This window comes from Pangasianodon hypophthalmus, chromosome 16, assembly GCF_027358585.1.
Source record: "Pangasianodon hypophthalmus isolate fPanHyp1 chromosome 16, fPanHyp1.pri, whole genome shotgun sequence".
NCBI lineage: Eukaryota > Metazoa > Chordata > Actinopteri > Siluriformes > Pangasiidae > Pangasianodon > Pangasianodon hypophthalmus.
This window is the reverse complement of record NC_069725.1, coordinates 10,235,640-10,262,411: the sequence shown is the minus strand read 5'-3', so window position 1 is coordinate 10,262,411 and position 26,772 is coordinate 10,235,640. Positions and strand designations below refer to the sequence as shown.

Here is a 26,772-nt window from a genome sequence, read left to right as displayed (position 1 = left end):
AACGCACTATTTACCACAAAAAAGAAGGAAGAAAATTACAGTAATGGTAAATAAACACCTGGCAGTATAAAATAAATAAACATTAAAAAAAGGTCACACTGAAAAGACACTAAAATCACAGGCTGAACAGGGGGAACAGTCAAAGAAAAGCTGACCACTCACACAATCTCCAATTAACTTGTCTTAAAGCCCTACAACAGTATTTTAAGCCTGTAGTGCCACCTAGTGGACAGTAATGGAGGCGTTAAAGAACCAAACCAAAACAAAAGGTAAAAATCGAAAGTTTTTGTTTTCATTTAAACACATTTTAAAAAATGGACACAATTTAAAAAATTGATCTGCTTGTTTAAAAAAGCACAGCACTGATTTTGTACCAGTGTAGCAGTGTTAAAGGCTCAGCAGTGAAACACAGGAGTTTCGACATGCTAGCATGTAACACGATAAGGAAACGTGAAAAAGTTCCACTAACGTCATGGCATGCTGCTAAAGATAACATCATGTCATGTCATCATGCCATAACGTCATTTCCTCTTACACCTGAAGTAATAGTAAAAGTAAAGTAATATTTATAAGGAAATATACCAAGCTCAAATCAGATACAAGGCAATTTGTAGATTTTGTTTTGTTTCAATATGCATATTCCTCACTAAATACCTTGCTGGAAAAAACGGCCCGAGCTAGTAAGCTGGTTTTAGCTGGTCAGGCTGGTCTGGTTTAAAGGGGTTTTAGACACATTCAGCCTGGTTCTAGCCAGTCAGGTTGACCATCCTTGTTGGTCGGTCCAGTTGTCTGGACAGGTTGACCAGCCAGGCTGGTTCTAGCTGGTAAGGATGACCAGGCTGGCTGGTTATGATGGTTATATAGCTGGTTCTAGCTGGTAAGGATGACCAGGCTGGCTGGTTATGATGGTTATATAGCTGGTTCTAGCTGGTAAGGATGACCAGGCTGGCTGGTTATGATGGTTATATAGCTGGTTCTAGCTGCTCAGACTGGTTCTAGCTGGTCAAGATGACCAGCCTGGTCGGTCAAACTGGTTCTAGCTGATCGGACTGGTTCTAGCTGGTCAGGAGGATCAGCCCGGTTGATCATACTGGTTCTAGCTGATCGGATTGGTTTTAGCTGGTCAGGAGGATCAGCCCAGTTGGTCAAACTGATTCTAGCTGGTCAGGAGGATCAGCCCGGTTGATCAAACTGGTTCTAGTTGACCAGCCTAACACCAGATAGTCCAGGGGGGAGACCACTCAAACCAGCCTAACCATCTTAGGCTTGTTTTTTTTTTTTTTTTTTTTTTTTTTTAGCAAGGTATCTAATACTTCCAGTGTAGTATGTAATGTCCTCTTTAAAATGTTAATACTATAAACAGATATAATGCTATACCAAAACATAATACTTAATGTGGTTATATTAATATGAACTACATAAAAAAACTAGTTATTATACAGTTACTACTTTTCTGGTTTTAACAAAAAAGGGATATTTCCAAAAGAAGAGAGATCTGTAGTCCCTTTAGCCTTTGTTTTTCGGACAGGTTAGTGGCTCATAGCTGGACATTGTTTAGAACTGGCCATCCAAACTGGCTAATGGATAAACATATGGATTAGATCGATGGGACTGAAATGAGTTCAGCGTGTGTGAAAGACACCACATCTTTGTGACATTTGTCACTTTGGTGTGCTGGAAGTCAGAGGAAGTGAGTCAAGCAAGAGCCAGGAGTTTAACAATCTGTTCATTATGACTGCTCAGAGCAAACAACAGAGAGATAACACTACACTGCATTGGTAACAGCGGATATGACCTCTAAATACATCCTATAAACCGATAAGGTATTGTGAGAACTCTTCCATGAACTTAACACAAAAGGTCAAAAGCACAACATGTCTCTGTGGACGTTTAAAATTGACAAAAACAAGGATTCAGGAAGCAGTCTACAAATATTTGGATAGTAAGTAGCTGTAATGTTTCTGCACTGTTCTCCAACACGCTACATTTTGAACAGCAAAATGGCTACTGTAATGTGTCATTACAGGATAGAAAATCATTCAGGTTATCATTATAGTATAGAATATAATTATATATTACTATGTTCTGTTCACTACACTCTTAGAAATGGGAAAAGGGTTCTTCAAGGGTTCCTTAAGGGGTTCTGTGCTTTGTGTGTGTGTGTGTATGTGTGTGTGTGTGTAAATTGTGTGATATAATCTTGCTTTACTTTTACTAAGACTTCAAAATGGGTAATTTAGACCTGAACAGAACAGAAAAGCAGCTCTATTAGATGAACCAAACACTCCATCACTCTCTCAAACATAGTGAAAGTGAAAAGAATGTAAATAATACATGAGACAGCATAGCTGGGTCTCATTTACTGATAAATAAGTCACTTTATTTCTTTAAATAGATCACAGATGTAATGTGAAAAACTACAAATACTGCACGTAAAGACAAGTGCAATGCAGTGCAACAACAGCAATAACAGTTAATGATCACGAGCCTTCATATGTGAATAAATAAGCCATGGATAAATAATTTTCACCTTCTGTTATGAGGAAGATGGCAAAAACGGACAGATTCCAAAAAAAAAAAAAAAATCATGTAAACAGATGTGGTGGCACATGACTGACTTATTTGAGAATGAACTAAGAAAAAAGCAACAGTAGATGGGTGGATAAAAACATGACATGTACGTGTTAAAGTACACGTTGTGTCAGAGTAATACAGAACATTGACCTTTTCTCATTTGGCTCAAACAGGCAGGTTGAAGCCAACACACTTTAAGAGTTTAACCATCATTGCTTAGCTGCACAAACAAAGAAAAGTAATGATTCAGATATTTTGTAATTATTTCTTTTAGCATAATCAGAATTTCTAACTGTAATTGCAAGCAACTAAATATGCTTTTTGTTAAAAGGACATCAATCCAAAAATTAGCTCAATATTTCAGAGGCATTCTGTTTAGTAATAAGTTGAGTCATTTCATTAATAAACTGGTTTTACGTTTCCTTGAACAATTGTTTATGTAAAAATAAGGTCCCACTGAACATACTGTGGAACAGAAACATTAGCCATCAGCTGATGAGTGCAAATACTAGATAATCCATCAGCAACACAAACAACTGGGGATATAACACATGCAGTGCAGAATGATAAAAATGGCACTTAAAATGCGTTCAGCTCAGGGATAATGATATGACAGGGATGTGATCAGGGCTGCTCAACTTCACTCCAGCGCAGTTTGGTAATTTCTTTGCTCAAACTGAAGCTAGTAATTAAGTGGTGAATTACATGCCTTTGAGCAAAAAAAAAAAAAAAAAAAAATCACCAGAATGTGCTGGAATCCAGTCCTTCCCCAACATACAGTATAAGACCAGCTTATACTAACCAGTGTTACATGTAAACCATCAAAAAACAAAGATGTTAAACGTTTCAAAAAGGAATACTCAAAGCAGGAGAAATAAAATAACATGTAAATCATAATGACAATGCATGATCAAAAAAAAAAAAACGGCTCCACTATGTCCAGCATTTATGACCTGGCCTCTTATCAGTACTCTGGGTTCAAGTTGAGGTGGGACTGCGTAGCAATGAGTAAATCAATAAGCACCTGAATACTGTAAGTAAGTACATTTGTAGTTAGCCTAACAACCCTGCTTATACTTAACATCCACTTTGCACAACTTCGGAATCAGATTCTTTGAAAAATCTTTCAAATCTGTCCAAGTATCCTGGCCGCTGTGGAAGAAGGAAGTAATGTGTAGCACTGGCCTTCTTTCCATCTTCCATGATGGGCAGTATACATGGTGTATGTGAAGCAGGCAATCCTTCACACTTTGGCTTGCCCTGGGTTTTACTCACGTACTTGGGATTGGGGGCGAAGCTTTGTGTAGGAGGCATCACTCCATTGACGTAAATGGGGAGGCTTTTAGGACTAGGAGTGCGTGGGGCCACGTAGTATATTGGCCGTCTGGGTGGGATCTCGGGAGGCTCTTCAGTACCTTGATGGTCGGCACTCTTTTGAGGACGGGACGGAATAGGAGCGCGAGGAGGGACCTCAGGCTTCTCCTGTGTGTGGATATTTCGGAGGTTAGTAGGTTTAAAAGACGCCGCAGGTCCCGAGTTGGAGCGGCGCAGCCTGCGCTGGGGCTTTTCTTGTTTAAGGCTGTCCCTATCTCTAAGCACCACTTGTTCCCTCTCACATTTCTGTCCAATCATATTCTCCTGCATAGCCTGCATAGCATCACAGTACGCATAGTTGATCTGCCCGCAACCCCGGAAACTCCGCCTATTCTGCGCTCTGTATTGGAAGGCTGATGTTTTAGAGGCACATTCTGGTATCAGTAGCTGGCTCTCGCTGGTGCTGGAGAAGAACTCCACTTCGCTGTCTGCTGCTTCATCAGAAGACATATCCCCCATGTCCGGGAGAGGAGGAAGAGGTTTAGAGCTTCTCCTAGGAGAATATGGGGGCGCTTGTTCATAGACAGAGAGTTTCTGGAAGGAGGGAACGACCTGGTCTCCTTCAGGCGAGCTGTGCAGGGAGGAGAGGAGTAGCTGTGCAGGATCAGCAGGCTTTAAAGGCTGACAGTGGTGGCTAGAGTTGTGGGAGAAACTTGAGCCAAACATCTTCCCTGGAAGATAGTGGGAAAAAAGTGCATGCTTTTGGAATCACATGTGGCTCATACAAGTTACATTTACAACAGGCAAATATATATTGTAAGATAAGAGAGCTCAAAAGTCTAAAAACAACCGGCAATAACTTTCCTTCTTCAGTAATTGACAGTAGATGACAGACAGCTTTACTTAGTGGATAAGTGTAATTAAATATAGGTTATTTAGTCATTTAAGAATTCACATAAATCTCTTTGGTACTTTAAAACTGCTGCAATCAGCACTTGCTTCATTTACATTATAAAAAATCGTTTTTATACTTTTTTTTAAAAAAAAGTACAATAAATTCATACTTATGCGTTTTATTACATCAGTGAAAATGGTGTCTTGTTTGAGAAACAATTTACAAGCTAGTAATACTTTGTAATAACTGATGAAACAAAAAAAATCATACTAGTGGTCTCAAACTTTTACATCTTTCTGTGCATCTTATAAAAGCTTTAATCTTAATGGGAGAAAAAAAATGCAGCATCATTATAAGATAAGAAAGTGCTTATCAGCCATGAAGGTAACGGCTTCCCATAACCTTCTAAATTTCCTGAAAAACATATGCCTCTGAGGCAGAGAACACACAGTGACCAGACTGTGTGATACACTCTTTCCCTCCCTCCTTCTGGTACATTTTAGAGTCATTCACTTACTTTCAAAGCCCACAGAGGTCAAGCCTTGCTGATGTGTTTTCACTGTGTAGTCAGCTCCGAAAGAAAAGTACATGCTGTAACACAGATGGGAGATGAGTCCTTCAGTACAACCTGGCCAAGACAGTACATTTTGCAATACAACAAAACTACGCAAACACATCATAATCATGCCTTTAATGGCTGGAAAGTCCACTGACTTGCTAATATGTCCACAGTTCAATGAAGAATAAAAAAAATCTATTTTCTCTGCACAGTCCATTGAAATAAAGCCTCTATATAGTTTGTTGGGTTTTTGGTCTTTTTTTTTTTTAATTACCTGCAGTTTGATTAACATAACACAAGATTATTTGTTGTAAAACTGTGTGCCTGTGTTGGCACTCACCTGTTCATATCATCATACTGGTCCCAGTATGGTTGGGTTGAAGCCATACTTTGGAAAAAAAAAAAAGAAACTGAAGAGATATTTCACATTATCTCAGCCTTGGAGACTTCATAATCCATCAGCCTCCATGTTCCATGCAAACCAAGAGACCATCTGATTCTGTGCTCTGAAAGCATAAGAAATTGAAAAGTTATAGAATTTCTTTTCATACGCCAGAGCATGTTCAAAGTGTTCATTGTTGAGGATGCTATTAATGCTTTAATTTGTAGCTCCTTTTATGTACATCAGACTGAGGAATGCTTGTTTGAAGTGTGGTCATTTTTCACCACCCACTTCACCAGTAGGAATGGCCTCTGAAGCCTCTCTCCTCCCTCCTTCAGTGCCCCAGCAGCTAGAGTTTTCCTTTAATTACAGAGCAGCTCCCTGCCTTAATCAGCTCTGCAGACTGAAATCCTACATTCCCTCAGTCTGGGAAAGAATGCATGGTGGTCTCTAATACTACTACTATTACGACTACTACTACTACTACTATTACTACTACTACTGCTGCTACTGCTACTACTACTACTACTACTACTACGAAGACGAAGAAGAAGAAGAAGAAAAAGAAGAAAAGCACCTTTCAAAACTGTAAGAATGCTTCAAAAATCATGAAATACAAGATAAATGTAATGCAAAGATACAAGAAACACAAATAGTCAAAACACTACCTATATCTAGATAATCTATTAATCTTGATGAATTGAATGTATATATATTTTAAGAAAGACCACATTGCTTCATAAGACTGTGAGAACTTTGCTTGTAGCAAAATATGACATTGTTAGTCCTTAAATTTTGTATCTCTTCCCTCCAATAATGCACAATTAAGAAGATGTACAAAAATGAACAAAAAAAATGTTGTATACTAAATAAACTAAATATGACATAAAATGGTTGTAAAAATCTCTCTGTTCAAAAGATTAGGTTCATATGAAATGGAAATCAAAATCAAATGGAACTAATGTTAATATAAATATATTATAACCAATATTAAGATCAGTGTTTCAGATGACATACTTTTTTTTTAACCAATACAACTTTTTAGTTGTTCTTCTAATTATCCAAATCCTGTCACTGTTACTAAAGGAATGAATTTTCTTACAAAAAAACAAAAGAGTCATACACAGCTTCATTTATGCCTATAGGAATACCAAACACCTCAGTCAGCCAAGGCTTCATGACATAACTGCTTTAAAACACAATAACTTGTCTGTATAAAAAAAACTAACCCATTCAGGAAAAGCAGTGCTGGCATTCTCAAGTGAAATGCTACATAAAATCAATGGAATACCAGGTAGGCCATGTTGTGCAACTTATCACATGCTTTGCTTCAGGCTGAACTGGGAAAGGCTGAGGCTCCGATCATTAATTCTCCTACCACGCATGTACATAAATGGAGCTGCTTTAGTGCCTGAATAGTGCTTTGTGTGTTCATGATGGAGACCAGGATGGATTCGTGTATGAGGTCAGGTTTCTATGCAACAGTCAGGAGCGACGTATGAATGCACTAACACACGTCCATTATCATAGCCGTCCCATACTAAAACAAACACTGGGCAAGGCCGTGTGACTCGACACTATGACACAACATGGGCATGTATCGGGTATAGGGCCTTACTGTGATAAAATGTATCACAGATACTAGTTTTAAGGAGTTCAACCCTGAATGCCTTGCATGTCAATATTTATAATTAATATGTGATCTTTAGTAGTGCAGAATGTTTATTTTATATTTAAATTCTGAGTTGACTTTTTTGGGGTTTAAATTTCCTTCCAAAGGAAAGCTTCCAAAGCTTCAACTTTCATGCTAATACCACTGTCTTCCATCAGCGCTGTCACGCTGGTCACCTTGTAGATCGCTAACTCACCGAGCTTCTGCCGTAAATCAGCGCATTTGTGTCATCTGGCTGCATTATGTTCTGAAACCTTGAGGCCAGTGTTTCTTGGCTCCACTACTTTTATGTTTGATTTCTCATTAATATGACAATAAATGTCACTGGAACCTGGTGAGTGAGAAGAGCAGATCTTGCTCTTTTGTTTTAGGAGCTAACCTGACCAGTGTCCCTTATGTTTGAGATTGTTTAATATTTTGCTCATTTTAAACACCATTGTAACCGCACTAGAAATGTCCCCCTGTGATATTAGCATGGCACACAACCTCAAACTTCTCACGGGAACAACGAAAATATAGCCTCAATCAACAAATTAGCACCAGAATTGCTAAGCACATTATATATCAATATAATCATATTTAATGTGTTTCAAGCTGGAGTTTTCCTTTAAAGTTCCATAATATCCCAATACCAATATTTTACATGCTCAAAAATTATGCAGCACCAGTAATTATAGTTAAACAGGGTTTTACTGATATGACTGATATTTGATCATACAGTATGAATGTCAATTTCTCAGAGTCGCATAAGGAATGTACATATTGAAGAGCAAATGCACATGGTTTGTTGGTTCCTAAGTGGCACAACTGCATACTGTTTCCAAGACTTCTGTAAAACCTTAATATCAGTTAATTTTATCTGCCAACCAATATACCAGTTGGCCCTAAAATATCAGGATTTCACAGTGATATATTCAAATACATTAAGGTCTCTAACTTTAGCTCTGCGCTCATGAAACACAGAGTCATATAGTCATAAAATGAGTCATATAGTCACTTTAAAGTATCCTAAAAAATATAATGCATGACTGAGTTTATGACTGACAGTAAAATACAATCAAGCACCTTTTTCATTCTTAACATAAGTGAATGTGTTATTGTGAAATGTTCTGATGCCTGTGTTGTGTCATAGAGGTGAGTCAAACCGACCTAAGCCCAAGTGTTTGTTTTACTATGAAATGGCTGTGATAAAGGACGTGTGTTAGAGCATTCACACCTCACGTCTGTGTGCTGAGCAGATGCCTGACATCATGCATGAAATCCTTCTTGATTTAAATACAAAAGCATTCTCATCATCACGAACACAAAACATGTAGTACTGATGGAAATGCTTTTCTAAAATTAATCTTCACACAGAACACAATAAAATTTTGAATTATTACATTAAAATCACTGAAAAGGAATAACAAATTGACTGGAGTCATTATCGTCAGGGTCAAACAAAATTTCTGACAATAGTGAGAAATTATATTTTCTTTTTATAGGCTTTTTAAATTGTTTGGGATTTTACAAAAGCCATATGCCATGAGTGTCACAATTGACGCTGCAGAGTTACACGTGAGTGCGAAAGTTTGCGTCCCTCTTGGGTTCTGGATTCATTTTTTTATAGTTTATAGTTTTGTAGATTTTCTTTTTATAGTTTTTCCACAAAACTGAATTGTATCTTTATTTAATGGTAGTTTCCTGAGTCCTAATCAACAGTTAACTGTACTAGCAAGCTCAAACATTTGCATCCCATTTGACATGGTCTACATAACTTCTTTAAACTGGCCTTGATAAGGTGTCTAATAACATTAAACATTTTTTTTTTTTTTTTTTTTGTTAAGGCATAAAATTCAAATAGGCTCAAAATCTCAAGCAGTTTGCTGTCAAATTAAGACTCAGTGGAAATCAGGAAAATGGCATTCACTAGGCCTAAAACAGAAAATATCAGAGCTGGATTTAAAAAAAAAAAAAAAAAGATAAAAGTGTTTACAGACACCATTAATAAAACTAAAAATTCAGATATGGAATACATAAAACACAAAACCTCTGCCAAAGCATGGAAGAAAGATAACCAGAGGCATTCCTAAAAACAAACAGCCAGAAACCTGAAAATAAATAAATAAATAAATAAACATACCATTTTTTTATATTACACTTTGAAATATGATTTGTTTAATTGGTTAACTATTGCTTAATTGCCTAGCTCTTAATTCCACTCTGGTTATTCTGGTTGCTTGAGCTAAGGAACATCTACAAAACCAAACTCGCATTAAATGGCTTGTTGGTTTTGGCATTTTGGAGAAAGGGTTCGAAACTTTTGCACTCAACTGTACATCAATTAGTGTCATGTGCCATAATATGTAAAGATGTAAAGTTGTGAGCAGTTATTTTGATATCCAAATATCCATTTGCACCAAATACCACAATACTGTCATATATATATATATATATATATATATATATATATATATATATATATATGTAGAGAGAGAGAGAGAGAGAGAGATAGATAGATAGATAGATAGAGCTAACGTGACATCATATTGGTAATTTTTCACAGTTTCACACTTTTCCTTACACACTGAACTTACAATGTACAATGTGTACCAAGTTATTTGAGTTCCATTTGAGTTAAAATTAAGTTTTCAGTTAGAGTTTCAATTCATAAATAGACATGAAGATCTACTCTGTCAGACTTAAATGTCTACTGCTACCTGAATTCTTTCTTTTCAGTTTGAAATATGAAGTTTATTAGAAAAACTGACAGTAAAGCCAAGGGTTTGTCAGCCAGCATCACATGCTGTTGAGCCTTTCACTCTATTTCCCCTGGCTCTTTTTTTATACTTTATGATTCAGTAACAATTTACAACTGTTATTAAAAGGAAAAAAAACCCTAGATCTATTTTAGTGGTTTATATTCTCTCAATTCCGCCCACAGTACCTGACAGCTCCCAGGATCCAGCTGTGACTCAGGTGCGACTCATCTCTCTCTCTCTCTCTCTCTCTCTCTCTCTCTCTCTCACACACACACACACATTCACAGCCTACACTCCTCTCCCAGCACAAGGAAAAAGTCAGGAAAAAGAGTCAGGACTCCGAGTTAAGAGTTTAAAATGACTCTGTATGTCGTTTTCGTGTCAGTTCTCGACATTCTGCTATGCTAACGCGCTTTAAATCTCAGTCTTCTCCCATAAAAACGACGTGATAAACAACTCTTTCAGCATTACCTCAGGTTAATTACTTCTTCCGTTGTGTTGCTCTCTGAAATCCCGCGTTTACAGCAAGCTGGTCGTTTTCAGAATTTCCAACTGTGATATCAGTGAAATTATTAGTACGCGATAATAAAATCTCGCGGAAACAAAACCAACACACATTCAAAGCTCTACAAATCAACTGAAAGCGAACAGTGGGAACAATTTATATGGATTGGTGACGCCTCACTCGTAGCCCCGCCCCTCTTAAAGGCGCAGGATGTTTAATAACGTAAAACGTCACTTGTTAGTCTTCATAGAGGGACGCCAAAAAAAATGTACAACTACTACGGAGCCCCTAAGGGGACATGGTGATGGGGAAAAAAATGAGATGGGAGGAATATTTATATTTCAATGCTTTTGTGTTCCCCTTAGAAACTTTGCATTCGCTAGCAAAACTTTTGTGTTCTTTCGCAAAGATATTTGTGGTTACGAGAGAATGCAAAAAATTGTGAGAGAACGCAAAGTTTCTCAGGTGGAACGCAAAAAGTTTTGCAAGCGAACGCAATGTTTCTTGGGGAACGCAAAACCTTTGCGAGCGAACACAAAAGCATTGAAATATAAATTTTCCTCCATTCTCATATTTTTTTTCCATCAGCATGTCCCCTTAGGGGCGCCGTAAACTACTGTATGTTCATTCATCCATTATTCTAGTCAGCCTATCCTGGGAACACTAGCTGCAAGGCAGGAGAATACACCCTAGATGTACCATGTACACATACATTCATGCCTAGGGGCAATTTAGTGTAGCCAGTCCACCTACTAGCATGTTTTTGTGAGGTAGGAGGAAACCTGAGAACCCAGAGGACATCCATGCAGACATGGGGAGAACAAGCGACAGTGACAGTGACACAGACAGTCACCTGCGCACAGGATAGAACCCGGGTCCCCGGAACAGTGCGACACCCGTGAGGTGATATTAATACCATGCCTTAAATGTGGCACGTGGAAGAAATATGCTTTTATCACTGATTGTCACATAAAACTATTTATTACTTACTGTTGCTAGTTGTAATAATAAGTAATAAATAAGCAACAGTAAGTAATAAATAGTGTTATTACAGTAAGTAATAAAACTATTTATTCCTTACTGTTGCTAATTTATTACTTATTACAACTGGCAATTAAGTTCTTGACTAGAGATCATCTTTATATAGCTAAAGCGGACAATTTGGTAAAGACAAACATGTCAACAGCAATATAGGCAGAGTTGCTCTATAGTTTTAGAATATTTGAATCAGAGTTTTTGTTGAAATGTGCCTAAAGGAGACTATATGTCTGCTAAACCATTTTAGTGAACTGAAACTGCAGTATATCATTCCTTTTCTTTTGGTACATAGTATTCTTTTAATGATATGTCAGAAAATCATCTCACAGGCGTCAACACAAGTGTCTGCACAAAAGCTCTAAAGCACCAGTCCTGAATTACTGTAATTTTCAGGCAACAACAAAGGCTTTTGAAACAACAACATATCCACAAGTACATAATATATATTTTCCCCTCGGTTAGTAAACTTAAAATAGGTCCTAAGTTGCTTTTGGTGCATTTTCTGCGATTCTAATTATTGCTTTAATCAATCCTTTTCAGCAGTTGTGCATAGCAGGAGAATGTTGAGTTGAGCGGTTTTGTCACTGCATGTGGGCGTAGGAAGGCGGGAGTGAGGGGCAGCTCTGTGGAAGATTACGTGCTTTCGCAGAATCTGCAATTCATGTCCTGTTGACGCAGTGTATGTTTTATTTTTCAGCCTGGTCACAAGCTGGTTGTGTTCCAACGACTGGGCTTCTCATTACAGCAGAGACACTGAAAGCAAAACCACTGAGAACACTAAGCTCGAAGTGTCAATCTATGTAAGCGGTGACCAAAGTCCTTGTGTGTGAGCATATAAAAACAGTAATGAAACATAAGATGGTCCTAAAACACTGTACAGTGTAATTGTCAATATTGAAACACTCAGTGTTCAAAGTTCAAGAAGAGATCACACAAATAAATTGGTAAACGTTGGTAAAGAGACATAGTATTCATTATTCTTAAGATAAGTTCAACCAGATCTCACACACAGATATATATTTGAATGTTATATGAAAAATCAAAAGTAATAGTAAACAGAAAGTGGCATAATGTGTGCCTGAAAGATGAAAGTATATCTCGTAGTCAACAAGCGTAAATATTTCCTTCTAAGCTCCATGATTTGTTGCTTCTTGTCCCTGAGGACAGGGACAATAGTTCAGCAAGCCTGGGAGCTGTGGGGGTTATGCTGTGGTGGGCCAAACTCCCATTTGGAGGGTCAACTCATTTCCTGTCCATGGGCCTCAGTCCCACACACAGCTGCTAGTGCCATGAATCATATATCAACAACCTTCTTGAATTGCTGTCAAAGACACAATATTAGGCATTCATCATGGGAAAAAAAAATAAATAAATTTGACATATTTCAGGTTAGAGAAGGAGTGGCTTTCTTCTGCTAATTCTTGCATAAGGAATGCAATTAATATCTCAATGACAAAAGCAAATTAACTGTAACATTAATATTAGCGCTGTGGGTTTCTTTTAGATGTGTCCTGCTTTCTGCAAAGGCAGGAATGTCAGGAATATTTACCATCCAACAGTGGTTACGGCGACATTAAAATCAGCAGATGACACATCAAATCTAAAATATTGAGCCTCTCTTGGATGGACACGGTCTGTGGTCAGAATTGAGTGATTCTAGGTAGTGGTAGAGCAACATCCGAAAAACCACAAATGACTTTTGCAGTAAACTCTACGTTTGATTGCTATTTCATGACACAATTCTGAACAAATACAAAAACCATATGACTCAAGCTGTTCCTTTCTTCTGAGGCGCCCAGAGATCCTTCTTCTCCTCAAGGCAAATCTGGAAATATCAGCACAACTGTATAAGAGTACAAATGATTCCACATATGTAATATAGTTTTTATGTAACTTAGTAACACTATACAGTTCATATAGTTACCAAAAGAATATCATAACATCTACTGTAATGATATTCATTTAAGATTTATGTTTATACATTTGCCAGATGCTATTATCCAAAGATGCTATTATCCAAGTGAAGACATAGATCATAAGAGTCACAACTAAAAACGCACACACAGACAAAGAGAGATCTGCAACTAAACACACACACAAGTGTCACATCTGGAATTATTATCAGGGATTGGAGAGAGCTTACTAAACAGAATTAATTCATCATTCACCTTGGGCCATGTCCCTAAGTTTTTAAAGATACTTGTTTATTTATTTATTTATTTATTTATTTATTTATTTTAACACACCCTTTTCTATCAAAGAATTTGGAGAAAGTTGTTATTTAAATGCCCTGTTCTTTTTCAAGTTTGAATAACAAGCATGTCTGGAATTCTGAATCATCATAATACATAATCAGCACTATTGACCTGATATTATAAGCGACAAGTTTGTAACAAGTTTAAACTGACAATATCTTTCCCGGTTTAGAACTTATCTGACCAACCTGCAGATCCTAAAATGGCAAAAAGTAAGTAATTAATTAATTAATATTAAAAAATCTGATATCCTACAAGGTTCTGCTTCAGGCCGCCTATAGTTCTCTCATTATACTCATCTCCTTGGACATTAAATTTGCAAACATAATTTTGGTTTTCATTTCTATACAGGTGATACACAATTATATTTTATATAAGAAAGTCTGTGTAAAAGATTTAAAAGCTTAGATAACTAGAAACCTCCCTTTAAACCTATTATAAAAGAGAAGGTTTGTTTTTAGATACTAAGTCTACCTTCAGTAAGGTTACTGATTTCACCCTGAAGCTTGACAGCTATTCTGTGAAGCTAAAAGCTGCAGTCTGTCTGTTGCTGCAATCCTACACACTATGTTATCATTTGATTCCCATGTAAACAACATCTTTTAACACAGCTAAAATAATACATATGCCATACAATCATACATGATACTGAGGCACTAGTGTATGCTTATATATACTTGTAACCTCTAGACTGGTCTACTGGATATTTGCCTTCTCTAAGTAAGCTTCATCAAGTCCAGAATGGTGCATCCCTAACCAAAAAAAAAGCTCTACAGTGAATACCTGTTAAGTTCCTCATTGGCTACGAAGTCCTGCTCATGACATGACAACCCTCCTGATCTCCTGAAGCCGTAAAATAGCTCATCCCAGGTGCTTCACTCAGCTGGAGCTGGCCTGCTGTTAATCCCAAGCAGCATTTGCAGCTTAGCCAGTGGAAGATGTTTTTCTTTTATCACCCCCAAACTCTGGAGAACATGAGGATTGCTAGCTATATAGGTGTTTTAAATCCAGATTAAAAGAGTATATTTATATATTATATATAATATATATAATATATATAATATATTTTTCATAAGTAAATCTTATGAAATATTTTAGAGTCAATGCATTTGTGATTGTAGATTGTTTCATTAATATGCCTTTATCATAATCTGATTATTTTTTAATCATTTTAATGTATTGTGAGATTTTGAACTCAAAATGAAGAAATACACATTATTATTATTATTATTATTATTATTAGTAGTAGTAGTAGTAGTAGTAGTAGTATACCCCAATACACTAGCAAAGACACTTAGAGAGCCATGATTAAACAGGCACACACAAACACGCACACATACAGAGTGTGTGTGTGTCTGAATGTGTTGGTATATGTGTTTAGCTGTGGCACTCATTGTTTCCTTGTCAGCTGGTGCAGAATTTGTATCGCTGTCTGCTCCTTTAACAGCAAGAAGCTTGGATTATATTGGTGTTTACTTCTAAACCAGTTTGGAAAAAAGAGTCTGCCACAAAAATATATATGTAAATGATTAATACTACTGTAGGCGTAGTTTACTAGAAGTTGTTTACTAGAAGTCTCCTTCATCTTAAATAATATCCCTCTCATTCTTCTGCCATATTACCATCGACTGATTGGTTGAATGACAAGTACCTTGAACGCTCAGTACGTGATTTGTAGAAATTTGTGCAAACCATCCTTCAGCCTTTCATTGCATGATTGAGTTTAGGTGGTGGAACCTGACTGGGCTGTTGAGTAGCTTTGGCTTTTATTGCTCTAATAGGCTGTGATGGCTCAAGACACCCACTGCATTTTTCCACTGAGTAAGCTCCTTTGTAACCAACAGCACCAATCAGGACTCAAGGGTTGGGCGACACACAAACACTGGTTGGTCCTTTCACTTCATGGCACCACAAGATCAGGAAGCCTTTGACATGAACAGACACACATACACACACGCGCGCGCACACACGCACACACGCACGCACGCACGCACACACACACACAAGAAGAATGAATATGCAATTAGATGCAAATGGCTGCAATGTTATTTCTCTCATCTGGAAGAAATTCCGTAAACTAGCTGTGTGACTGATTTCTACATTTATTTATAAAACAGAGGTGTTTCGGTGGTGCACCTTAAAACTGTAGATCAATCACATAGAGGACACAAAAGTCTCTTTTTATAACTATTGAAAAGAATTGCAAAGCTATTTCAGGATTCCTAAGAAAGAATGAAAGATGTCTCCCAAAGCATCAAACAAACAATTTATTTATATTTTATTCATTTTTTATAGTTATTCATTGGGCAGACATTTTTTTTCCAAAGAATACAAACACAATTAGAGTGACTGTACATACAGATAATATAATTTTTTTAAATAAAATCCTAATGTTTTAAGGGGATAAACAACCACACAAAACAAAATACTTCCACTTTGTGTAACAGTGTAAATTATACAGTTCATTAAAAAAAAAGTCACACATTTTTACTTAAAGTAAGGAAACACAAGCAACTCTATCCTTAAGGCACATAAAGTTTCCCAGGATGCAACAAAGTCATTCAACTAAATTAGGGGGCGAGGAAGTAGCAGGGATTAAAGTGATTCGGGGTTGAAAACAAATGACTTCATGGCAAGCAGCAACTATAAAAGGCAGTTAGGTGGGGGCTTGGAAAAGAAAGGCATAATTAAGGCTGTTTGCCTGGGATACAGCAACAGAAGGATGGGCAACTCAATTACCCACGGTTCCAGGCTACAGAAAGGGCATGAGGTTTGCGCAGCCAGCAGGGTTCCTTCCGCAGTGGATTGTGTGTAAAAGGCCAACACATTAATCTACTCCAAGATTGATTTTTTTTCTCTAAGGGGAAGGGGTCAGAGCATAAAAGACAGAAGCAGTGCAAAAGAGTGAGATGCTGAGCACAATATGGAGACTAGTGAGTAGATACTGTTGTGTGTGGACGTTGTTAAACATATAAGTTACAACTGTGATAATGGATAATGTTTTCTAATCAGTTAAATGTAAAAACTTAACAGCCATCTTAACCCCGCCCCCCCCCCCCCCCCCCCCCCGCCCCCCCAAAAAAAATCACAAAATCATTTCATGAATACTGACCCAAAATGGGGACTCATGTATTTCAAATGTAATATGGGTAATATGGGTATTGCTGCTTGAAACTTGATTTTTCTGCAGTTTCAGGATCACTGCACAGATATGGCCAGGGAGGTATAAAACTGAGGGCAAAGGTTTGCACCTCCCTAGTTTTTCAACTGATAAAAGCAAAATCTACCTCTAAATTATCCACAAAGAATAGGACAGAATAGTTAAAAATGAAATGTGAGTGTAAAGGTGTTTTGTGTTTTGTAAAAGGTGTCATGAGCATGTTCAGATCAATTCTGAAAACAGTTTAGGACACCTGAGAGTGTTAATACAGATATATCAAGAAGATTGAAGTGCTTGAAGGGGGACCAAGTATTACAACGTAGAGGATCCAATAGTTCAAGATATGAAACTGGTTGGTGGCTGTTTTAATGTCAAAGGATGAGCATGCAAGCAATTAGAGAAAATATATATATATATATATATACACACTTCCAAAATTAAAGGAACACTTTGAAAACACATCAGATCTCAATGGGGAAAAATATCATGCTGGATATCTATACTGATATGGACTGGCTAATGTGTTAGGAACGAAAGGATGCCACATCATTTGATGGAAATGAAAATTATCAACCTACAGAGGGCTGAATTCAAAGACACCCCGAAAATCAAAGTGAAAAAAATGATGCAGCAGGCTAGTCCATTTTGCTGACATTTCATTGCAGCAACTCAAAATGGTACTCAGTAGTTTGTATGGCCCCCACGTGCTTGTATGCATGGCTGACAACGTCAGGGCATGCTCCTAATGAGACGACGGATGGTGTCCGGGGGTATTTCCTCCCAGATCTGGACCAGGGCATCACTGAGCACCTGGACAGTCTGAGGTGCAACCTGGCGGCGTCGGATGGACCACAACATAATCCCAGTGGTGTTCTATTGGATTTAGTTCAGGCGAGCATGGGGGCCATTCAATGGTATCAATTCCTTCATCCTCCAGGAACTGCCTGCATACTCTCGCCACATGAGGCCGGGCACTGTCGTGCACCAGGAGGAACCCAGGACCCATTGCACCAGCGTAGGATCTGACAATGGGTCCAAGGATTTCATCTCGATACCTAATGGCAGTCAGGGTGCCATTGTCTAGCCTGTAGAGGTCTGTGCGTCCCTCCATGGATATGCCTCCCCAGACCATCACTGACCCACCACCAAACCGGTCATGCTGAACGATGTTGAGCAGCATAACGTTCTCCATGGCTTCTCCAGATCCTTTCACGTCTGCCACATGTGCTCAGGGTGAACCTGCCCTCATCTGTGAAAAGCACAGGGCGCCAGTGGCGGACCTGCCAAATCTGGTGTTCAATGGCAAATGCTAATAGAGCTCCACAGTGCCGGGCAGTGAGCACAGGGCCCACTAGAGGACGTCGGGCCCTCAGGCCACCCTCATGAAGTCTCTTTCTGATTGTTTGGTCAGAGACATTCACACCAGTGGTCTGCTGGAGGTCATTTTGTAGGGCTCTGGCAGTGCTCATCCTGTTCCTCCTTGCACAAAGGAGCAGATACCGGTCCTGCTGATGGGTTAAGGACCTTCTACCTCCCTGTCCAGCTCTCCTAGAGTAATTGCCTGTCTCCTGGAATCTCTTCCATGCTCTTGAGACTGTGGTGGGAGACACAGCAAACCTTCTGGCAATGGCACATATTGATGTGCCATCCTGGAGGAGTTGGACTCCCTGTGCAACCTCTGTAGGGTCCAGGTATCGCCTCATGCTACCAGTAGTGACACTGACCCTAGCCAAATGCAAAACTAGTGAAAAACAGTCAGAAAAGATGAGTAGGGAAAAAAATGTCAGGGGCCTCCTCCTGTAAAACCATTCCTGTTTTGGGGGTCGTCTCATTGTTGCCCATCTAGTGCACCTGTTGTTAATTTCATTAACACCAAAGCAGCTGAAACTGATTAACAACCCCCTCTGCTACTTAACTGACCAGATCAATATCCCAATTTTTTTGAGCAGTGTATGTATGTATATATATATATATATATATATATATATATATACACACATACACACACATTATATATATATATATATATATATATATATATATATATATATATATATATATATATATATATATATATATATATATTTACTTATTTTTTTAACTGCTGATAGCTTAACATACACTATATGTATGTGGATGCCTGACCATGACCCCAAACTTTTACCACAAAGTTGGAGGCACATGATTGTCTGGAATACTGTGTATGCTGTAGCATTACAATTTCCCTTCACTGGAACTAGGAGGCCCAGTCCTGTTCCAACATCTTCGCCTCTTCGCCTGACATCAGTGCCTGATGTCACTAATGCTCTTGTGGCTGAATAAGCACAAATCCCTACAGCCAAGCTCCAAAACCTAGTGGAAAACCTTCCCACAAGAGTGGAGGTTATTATAACAGCACAAAGGGGGCAATTCCATATTAATGCCATGTCTTTGGAATAGTATGTCCAACAAGCACATATACATGTCGTGGTCAGGTGTCCAAATACCGTTGGCTATATAGTGTACATTGACCATTTTGTACTTGTAATAATGAATAATAATAATAATAAATAAATAAATAATGAATATTGTCCAAGCCTAACACAGTAAATGTGTCTGATTTGTGTGTTGATTAATTTTCTACAACAGCTGCTCAGATAGTGCAAATCAGAGGTTTGTAATGATGTACTTATACACTTTTATAGCAATAGCTTCATTACAGTGACTTGTATGGTGGACACTCCATTCTTATTTAACAAAGAAAACCATTTAACCATTGATATGGTGGTCAGTACATTTTCCACCAAGGGAGAGTCTTTAAGACAGAAGAGTTTTCGGTTTCTTGGTAACATGTCAAGCTGCAGGGTTTTATTAAGTTTAACAAAGAAAAAAGAGAGGCTGGTGAGGGTATAGCTGCTATACCATGATAACAGAAATTAAATTGTTTTGTGGATTTCAGACAATATTAAATGTAACTATAAATGCATAAAAAGCATGATGTGTATATATATATATATATATATAAAACTGTTGGCACATTCCTACAGTTTAAGTGGACTAAAAAACTAAAACAAAATGTAAAATAATCAACTTTGGGATGGCCAATTCAAGTCGAGTCGCATCACACCAGCCCCTCTCTGATTCCTTACTTATTCATTTGTCAGGTGGATGCAAACTTTAGCACTTAACCATTATATAAATCTTTAAATCATAAAATTAGCATATGAAACATTTCTTTATTAGTATATGGTATATTATAATATTGGTTATGGTATATTATTAAATAGCGTTAAAAAGAATTACATAGTAAGTACTACTGTGTATCTTCCTGGCCAACAACTTAACCAGCCTCCTCTCCTCTCCTCTCCTCTCCTCTGAATGTTTCCATCATTATTCACAGCCAGAGCAGGCAGATAAAGCAGTATGTGTGAAGGAGTGCTTAGTCATGTGTGGATCTGGTACAAGTGCGGAAGCAGTGGCCGGGATGCCTGTGGATTTCAGAGCAGCACATTTCCACCCAGATCATTGGCAGGAGTTTGTATTGGCGAGTAGCGAAGCTGCTTCCTCCTCCATTCCAGCCTGCGCCTCACGGCTTACATCCTGTGACTCATGCTTACTTACAAAGTCATGTTTTACAGTAATGCTCAGTACTTACATAGTTTTAGCTGAGCATTTTGTTAAATACATATAAAAATAAATAAATTCATGAACTTCTTAACATGACTGCTAACATGACAGTAGATAATTGCATCATGAACAAAGGTATCTGACTATGCCAATCAGCAGTGTAGACAAATATGACTAAGCTTACTCATGATAAAGTGCTGATGTCATTCCCAAATAGTGTCCAAATTAGCCTAAAGGATGTACTCATTGATGACTAATTGCTTAAGGTCCAAACTGAAATCCTGAATTAAAATACTATGGGTCTATATAACAAGTGAGGTTCCTGTTAATGATGACACACACTTGAATAACACACTTCATTTCCTCTGTGCCCTGCCCTTAAGGCTCGTTCGGTTAAGCTATTTGATTTAGAATAATTTATAAAAAGCTTATTTCCATGATTGATCACAATGATGATTTTCTTCATGACAGTTTGTTAATGTTTTCCATGGAAATTCTTTGGCGGAGATCAAACTAAGTCAGCTCAGTGAAATACTTCCATTGAATTGTGGGAAAGAACTGAAAGTGTTACATCATCAGTGAATACACCTATTTCCCCTCCCTCACAGTCACAAGTGTGTCACAGTGGAAAAGGTGTAGCAACTTCTTGACACACTGATGATTACGGAATATCAACAAATCAGAAGTAGAGAAGACTGAATACACATTTAGAAACAAGGGGGAAAAATGCATCTCCCAAATAAATGTACATTTAACCTGAAGTGATTTTGATGGTAGATGTCTTTTTAACTTGTGGTACCACAGACAAGTAACCCATGAATCTTATTTTGCATTTTGCAAGAATTCTGCAATGTTTTGTTCAAAGTAAGTTGATATTCTATGGTACCACATTGGATTTAGATAAAAGCACTATCAGATAGAGGTGAATCAAAACAGAACTAACAAGGCAGGGACATTTTGCATTGTGAAATAGGCAAGTATCCCTACCACAGACACTATGCATTATGGACACTTTATAAAAAATAATAATAATAATTAAAAAAAAAAAATGTATTAGAATGATTTCTGTGTAGCAGCTTATGTTTGGAATGTGTCTTAAAACAGCTGCTGTTTTAGAAAGAATTTACTAAGGAAGCATGGATTCAAGCACTTGGAACAGAGACCATACCTTAAAAACCTGCTCATCTAATCTTACACAATCTTTGCTTTTTTTTTTTTTTTTGAGAGGAGGGTGGGGGGGTGTGGTTGTGTGGTGTGGGGGATGTATTTTCATTTGCATCTTACAGCCAGTGTTTCTAGCCCACGATTTTCCCACGGAATTTCCTGTGGACTGATCTTTTGTCAGCTAACTGGAGGCTGGCCACTGTGCATATTACAATTATTATCTATATTTTAAAATTATTAGAACCGCTCAGATGTTGAAAAGAGATGTTGAAACACATGGCTCATACATATGATTCATCTCTAAAAGAAATAAGAAAAGACATCTGGCCAACAGCAATTCCAAGGACAATTTAACACTGATAGTGGGGTAGTGGGCATACATTCATTCATTCATTCATTCATTCATTCATTCATTCATTCATCCATCCATCCATCCATCCATCAATAGTATGTGTTTTATCAGTGTCAGGTGGATCCAACACATATCCCACAAGCACTGAGCATGAAGCAGAAATACAAAAACTGAATGAGATGCTAGTCCATTGCAGGGCACCATGCACAACACATTGATACCTAGAGGAGATTTAACACACCCAATCCACTTAGCATATTTTTAGGAGGTGGGAGAAAACCGGAGAACCCAGAGGAAGCCCATGTAGACATGGGGAGAACACTGACAGTAGCACTGTTGTGCTGAAAAACACCCAAATAATATCTGGTCAGATTATATACCTACAAATTTCACTTAGAAATAAGTGTAGACATAAGCTAATAAAGCTGATATATAAAGTGGTTCAAAGGCATTCAGGACAAGAATATTACATTTTCAGGCTATTCATTTTTTTATTCATAGCTGCCCAGTGAAAAAGAAGGCTCTGTTTTTTTTGTTTGTTTCTCTTTTTCAACAACCAGAGAAAGAAAAACCCTACTACCTATTGTCTTTAGCAAAACAAAAGGGTTTTTTGGTATGTATATTTGTGATGTGACACACCTTAATGCTGTAACTTTGCACATTACTCATTCCGATTACACATCGACCTTAACTAAGATAAATGAGCATGCCTCTTTTATATCTTTTATGTGCAGTGTGAAGAGAAAACACCACAGCTCATAGCTAAACACGGGCACAAACATGATGTGCTTCCTCAAACACTTTCTTAGAAGAGGATAATGGCTATGGATGAGTTGTCCACTATAGCAGAATTTAAATGCTCATGTATGTTTATATTAATGCCTTTATCTCGCCATAACTAACCAACTTGCCATACTTTATTATGTTAGACAACATTTTCAGCCTAGCTATTAAGCTTTCCAGGCAACCAAAACATGTGGTTACTGAGTGTATCTCTTAAACATTTGTATTGTGGCTTTTATAGTATGATATATGATGTGTTTCTGTGTATGCCATAGCTAGGTTTCTGATTTTATGCAAAAGTCTTAGGCACCCTATTTTTTTTTAGTATAAACTTTGCTATAGATTTTTATTTTATGACTTCTACATTATCGATTCAGTACAAAACCATTTTAGAATTCCAAACATTAGCTTTCCAGCACAAAATTAAATGTTACAGAAAAATGTTTGTATGTCAGTAAAGCAGCATATTACATAAGAGACCACTTTTCAGACAAAAAACATAATGAAGGCTGCTGGGTTTTGCTGCAAAAATAAGATGTAAGTGCAACAAAGTCTCCAGAAGAACTGTGGCTTGTTCCAGCTAATTTCCTTATAAAACTGCACAAATTGTACCTGAGACTACTATTTTTTTTTTTAAAGCAAAGGGTCTTCACATCAAATATTGACTGTTTCATTTATTACTATTTACTGCTCTTTATAGTATTTTTTTAATGTAGAAACATTTAATTTCATTATTTTTACAGCATTTTTTTGCATGTGCCTAAGACTTTTGAACAGTACTGTATATGTATCTAGCTTGTCATCAAAGATATTATTTTAACAGTCAGACCATTGATCACGCTTGAGAAATGTGTGCTATGTTCTGTGCTCTGCTCAGCTGAGGCTGTGTTGATAAAATTGGAAAGGCAGAATAGAAGGAGGCAGACAGAAATACTGTATGGAATCAGAGCACGTGATCTGCACACAACTATGTGTGTCCTTTCAACAGACCTCCTTCTGATCAAAAGAACACATGGTGTCCCATTCAGTTTATTCTGCTATTTTACCTGTCTTGATCCATACAAGAAATCCACAAGCTTCAGGAGGAGCACACCGAGCTGACATGAAGCCTGCGTGTGTCTGAGAGGCCTCTGCAGAGATAACGTGAATCAGAGGCAACAGAACAGCTGCAGAGCATGCTAGAGTTTCAGGACTCAATACAGGAGCAACTGGATGGAGAAAAGAAAACTTTGGAACGCTTAAAGAGAGAGAAAAGGCATTAATTCAGTTCTAAATCTAACATCCGTCTTACAGTTCAGACAGTAACACATTTGTTGATTTGTCTGCTTAAAAAAGATCTTAAGGATGGAGAGGAAGCTTTGTCCAAGGAGTAGCAAATACAGAGAGCAAGATTTTTTTTGGACAATGAGATGGACAAGGTTTGGTTCGGACACTGTTAAAATGCAAACCTAATACATTACATTCTGAGGATATTTCCATCTCTTCAGAGTAACATACATTTTAACAAGTTGTTGGCAAAGTAGAGGAGTCCATCAAGGAGGAAAAGGAGACGCCTCATTTATATAAGCAGTTGCCTAATCCAGCACATTGAAACAGTTTACTGAAGTGGGGCCAGGGATGCTCGTCCTCGAGTTCCACACTGCAGTCCGCTAGCTTACATATATTCAGAAACACATGGATAGCTATAGCACTAACTACATTATGTAGCATGAGATCATGGCTAAGGACAAAGTGGCATGATTCATGATAGCTTTTTCTACATTGTCATTGTCTTTTTCTACATTCTACCTGTCTCTAAATGTGGACAAAACTAAAGAGATGGTTGTTGACTTCAGAAGAGCACAGAATGACCACTCTCCGCTGAACATCGGCAGCTCCTCCATGGAGATCGTCAAGAGCACCAAATTTCTTGGTGCTCACCTGGCGGAGAACCTCACCTGGTCGCTCAACACCAGCTACATAGCAAAGAAAGCCCAGCAGCGCCGGTACTTTCTGAGAAGACTGAGGAAAGCACATCTCCCACCCCCCATCCTCACCATGTTCTACAGAGGGACTATCGAGAGCATCCTGTGCAGCTGCATCACTGCCTGGTTTGGGAACTGCACCGTCTCAGATTGCAAGACCCTTCACCGGATAGTGAGGACAGCTGAGAAGATCATCGGGGTCTCTCTTCCTTCCATCGCAGACACTTACACCTCACGCTGCATCCGCAAGGCCACCAGCATTGTGGATGACCCCACACACCCCCTCACACACTCTTCACCCTCCTGCCGTCTGGCAAACGGTACCGAAGCATTCGGGCCCTCACGACCACACTGTGCAACAGTTTCTCAGAAACTGGACTGAAAGCACACACACACACACACACAACTGTGCATCCTCCATCCTCTTTGCAATTTTTTGCACATTACATTATGCTGCTACAATATTTATTATACTGTACATAGGCTGCTACTTCTTATATTTACACTATTTCAGCAACTTACATTGTACTCTTTGCACTATTGTCACTGGATTCACTTTCTAATAGAACTGTGTACTGGTCGGCGCTGCACTGGGACTTACTGTGCCCATTGTCTATCCCAGTAGTCATTGTACTGTCTTGTGCTGTCTGCACATGTTTGCACTTGTGCACTTTATGTATAAATTTATGTAGTCCCTTGTAGTTCTGTGTTGTTCTGTGTTTGTCTTATGTATCACCTTGGTCCTGGAGAAACGTTGTTTCGTTTCACTATGTACTAACTGGCTGTATATGGTTGAAATGACAATAAACTCCACTTGACTTGACTTGACTACATTGATGAAGTTGATTGGATGCTAAACTGAAATGACTGAACGCTAAACTGAGCCCATTCGACTGATATACAGCGTACAGTCATTGCCTGGATGACTGTATGCTATATATCTGATGACTTTGAAGGTCTAAATAAAAATGTAAGGATTATCATTTTTTTCTTGGAAATAAGACTACAGTTATTCAATTTCAATAATACTCGAGTAAAGCATAAATATGTCAAAATATTACTTAAGTATAGTAACGAAGTACAGTTACTCAAGTATTATCCACCCTTGGCCATCACATATATGCAGTCTATGGGATAGAAAATAATAACTGCTTTTACAGAGATAGACAGTTGGTATGTGATAGGACAGAGATCAAGGATCATCTTGGGATTCTCTAAGACTCATGGAAGCTGGTGGACCAGAGAACCAATGAACTGCTCACTACACAGGCCTTCCTCCACTCCAAGGTAAACTGCAAATGACATCATAGCGTTTAGTGGCTGTTGTTCAGGCCACTAACCCTTTGTACAGTTACTTGGTGTACTAAAGGACAGACCTCTGTTTATCCCAGTGTTGTGTTCATTCTGCCATCTGCAGGATTTAGAATATGACTACAATCTCAAAGAAAATGCTGCCCTACTACTGGGTCAAAGTCCAGCCCTGCCTTCACAACATGAAACCACAGAACCACCCACGACAGGGTATAGTAATGTGTTTAAAAAAAATATGAACTGTTCCAACGTCAAACAAATCTATTTTACCTTTGACACGGTAACAGGAGAAGACGGCTCATCCAGAGGTCAAAGTCTCCCAAGCCAGCATGCTGCATATCAGCACACCCAGACCATCCTGTCTACATCACAAGTCTAATGTTTGACCTGAAACAATCCTGGCTCAGATTTCCAAGAGCTACATTGTACAAAGCGTACTGGAAACCAGGCTCTTCAAAATAACACGTGGTAACACGTTTTACTTCTACACGGTACAC

General features: G+C 38.2%; 1 protein-coding gene and 1 long non-coding RNA gene across 2 annotated transcripts; one reads left to right on the top strand and one right to left on the bottom strand.

The window, feature by feature from the left end:
• Positions 1-225: 225 nt before the first annotated feature.
• Positions 226-12,910, top strand: LOC117599207 (uncharacterized). Its single transcript, XR_008304266.1, has 4 exons — positions 226-269; positions 10,320-10,354; positions 11,417-11,545; positions 12,378-12,910. It is a non-coding gene; the product is annotated as an uncharacterized LOC117599207 (long non-coding RNA).
• Positions 2,356-10,767, bottom strand: LOC113530271 (ERBB receptor feedback inhibitor 1). The gene is made up of 4 exons (XM_026920105.3): positions 10,609-10,767; positions 5,683-5,848; positions 5,301-5,374; positions 2,356-4,619 (listed from the first exon to the last, which is right to left on the bottom strand). Exons 2-4 carry the CDS (start codon positions 5,727-5,729, stop codon positions 3,652-3,654), a joined length of 1,089 nt encoding a protein of 362 aa, XP_026775906.1. The 5' UTR covers positions 5,730-5,848; positions 10,609-10,767; the 3' UTR covers positions 2,356-3,651.
• Positions 12,911-26,772: the final 13,862 nt, after the last annotated feature.

Excerpts from the sequence above, each read along its gene's own strand:
- LOC113530271 (XM_026920105.3), bottom strand. The coding sequence starts at position 5,729 with ATGGCTTCAACCCAACCATACTGGGACCAGTATGATGATATGAACAG. Across the intron at positions 5,375-5,682 it reads CAGTATGATGATATGAACAG|CATGTACTTTTCTTTCGGAG; the intron begins GTGAGTGCCAAC and ends TCTGTGTTACAG. Across the intron at positions 4,620-5,300 it reads GACCTCTGTGGGCTTTGAAA|GGAAGATGTTTGGCTCAAGT; the intron begins GTAAGTGAATGA and ends ACTATCTTCCAG.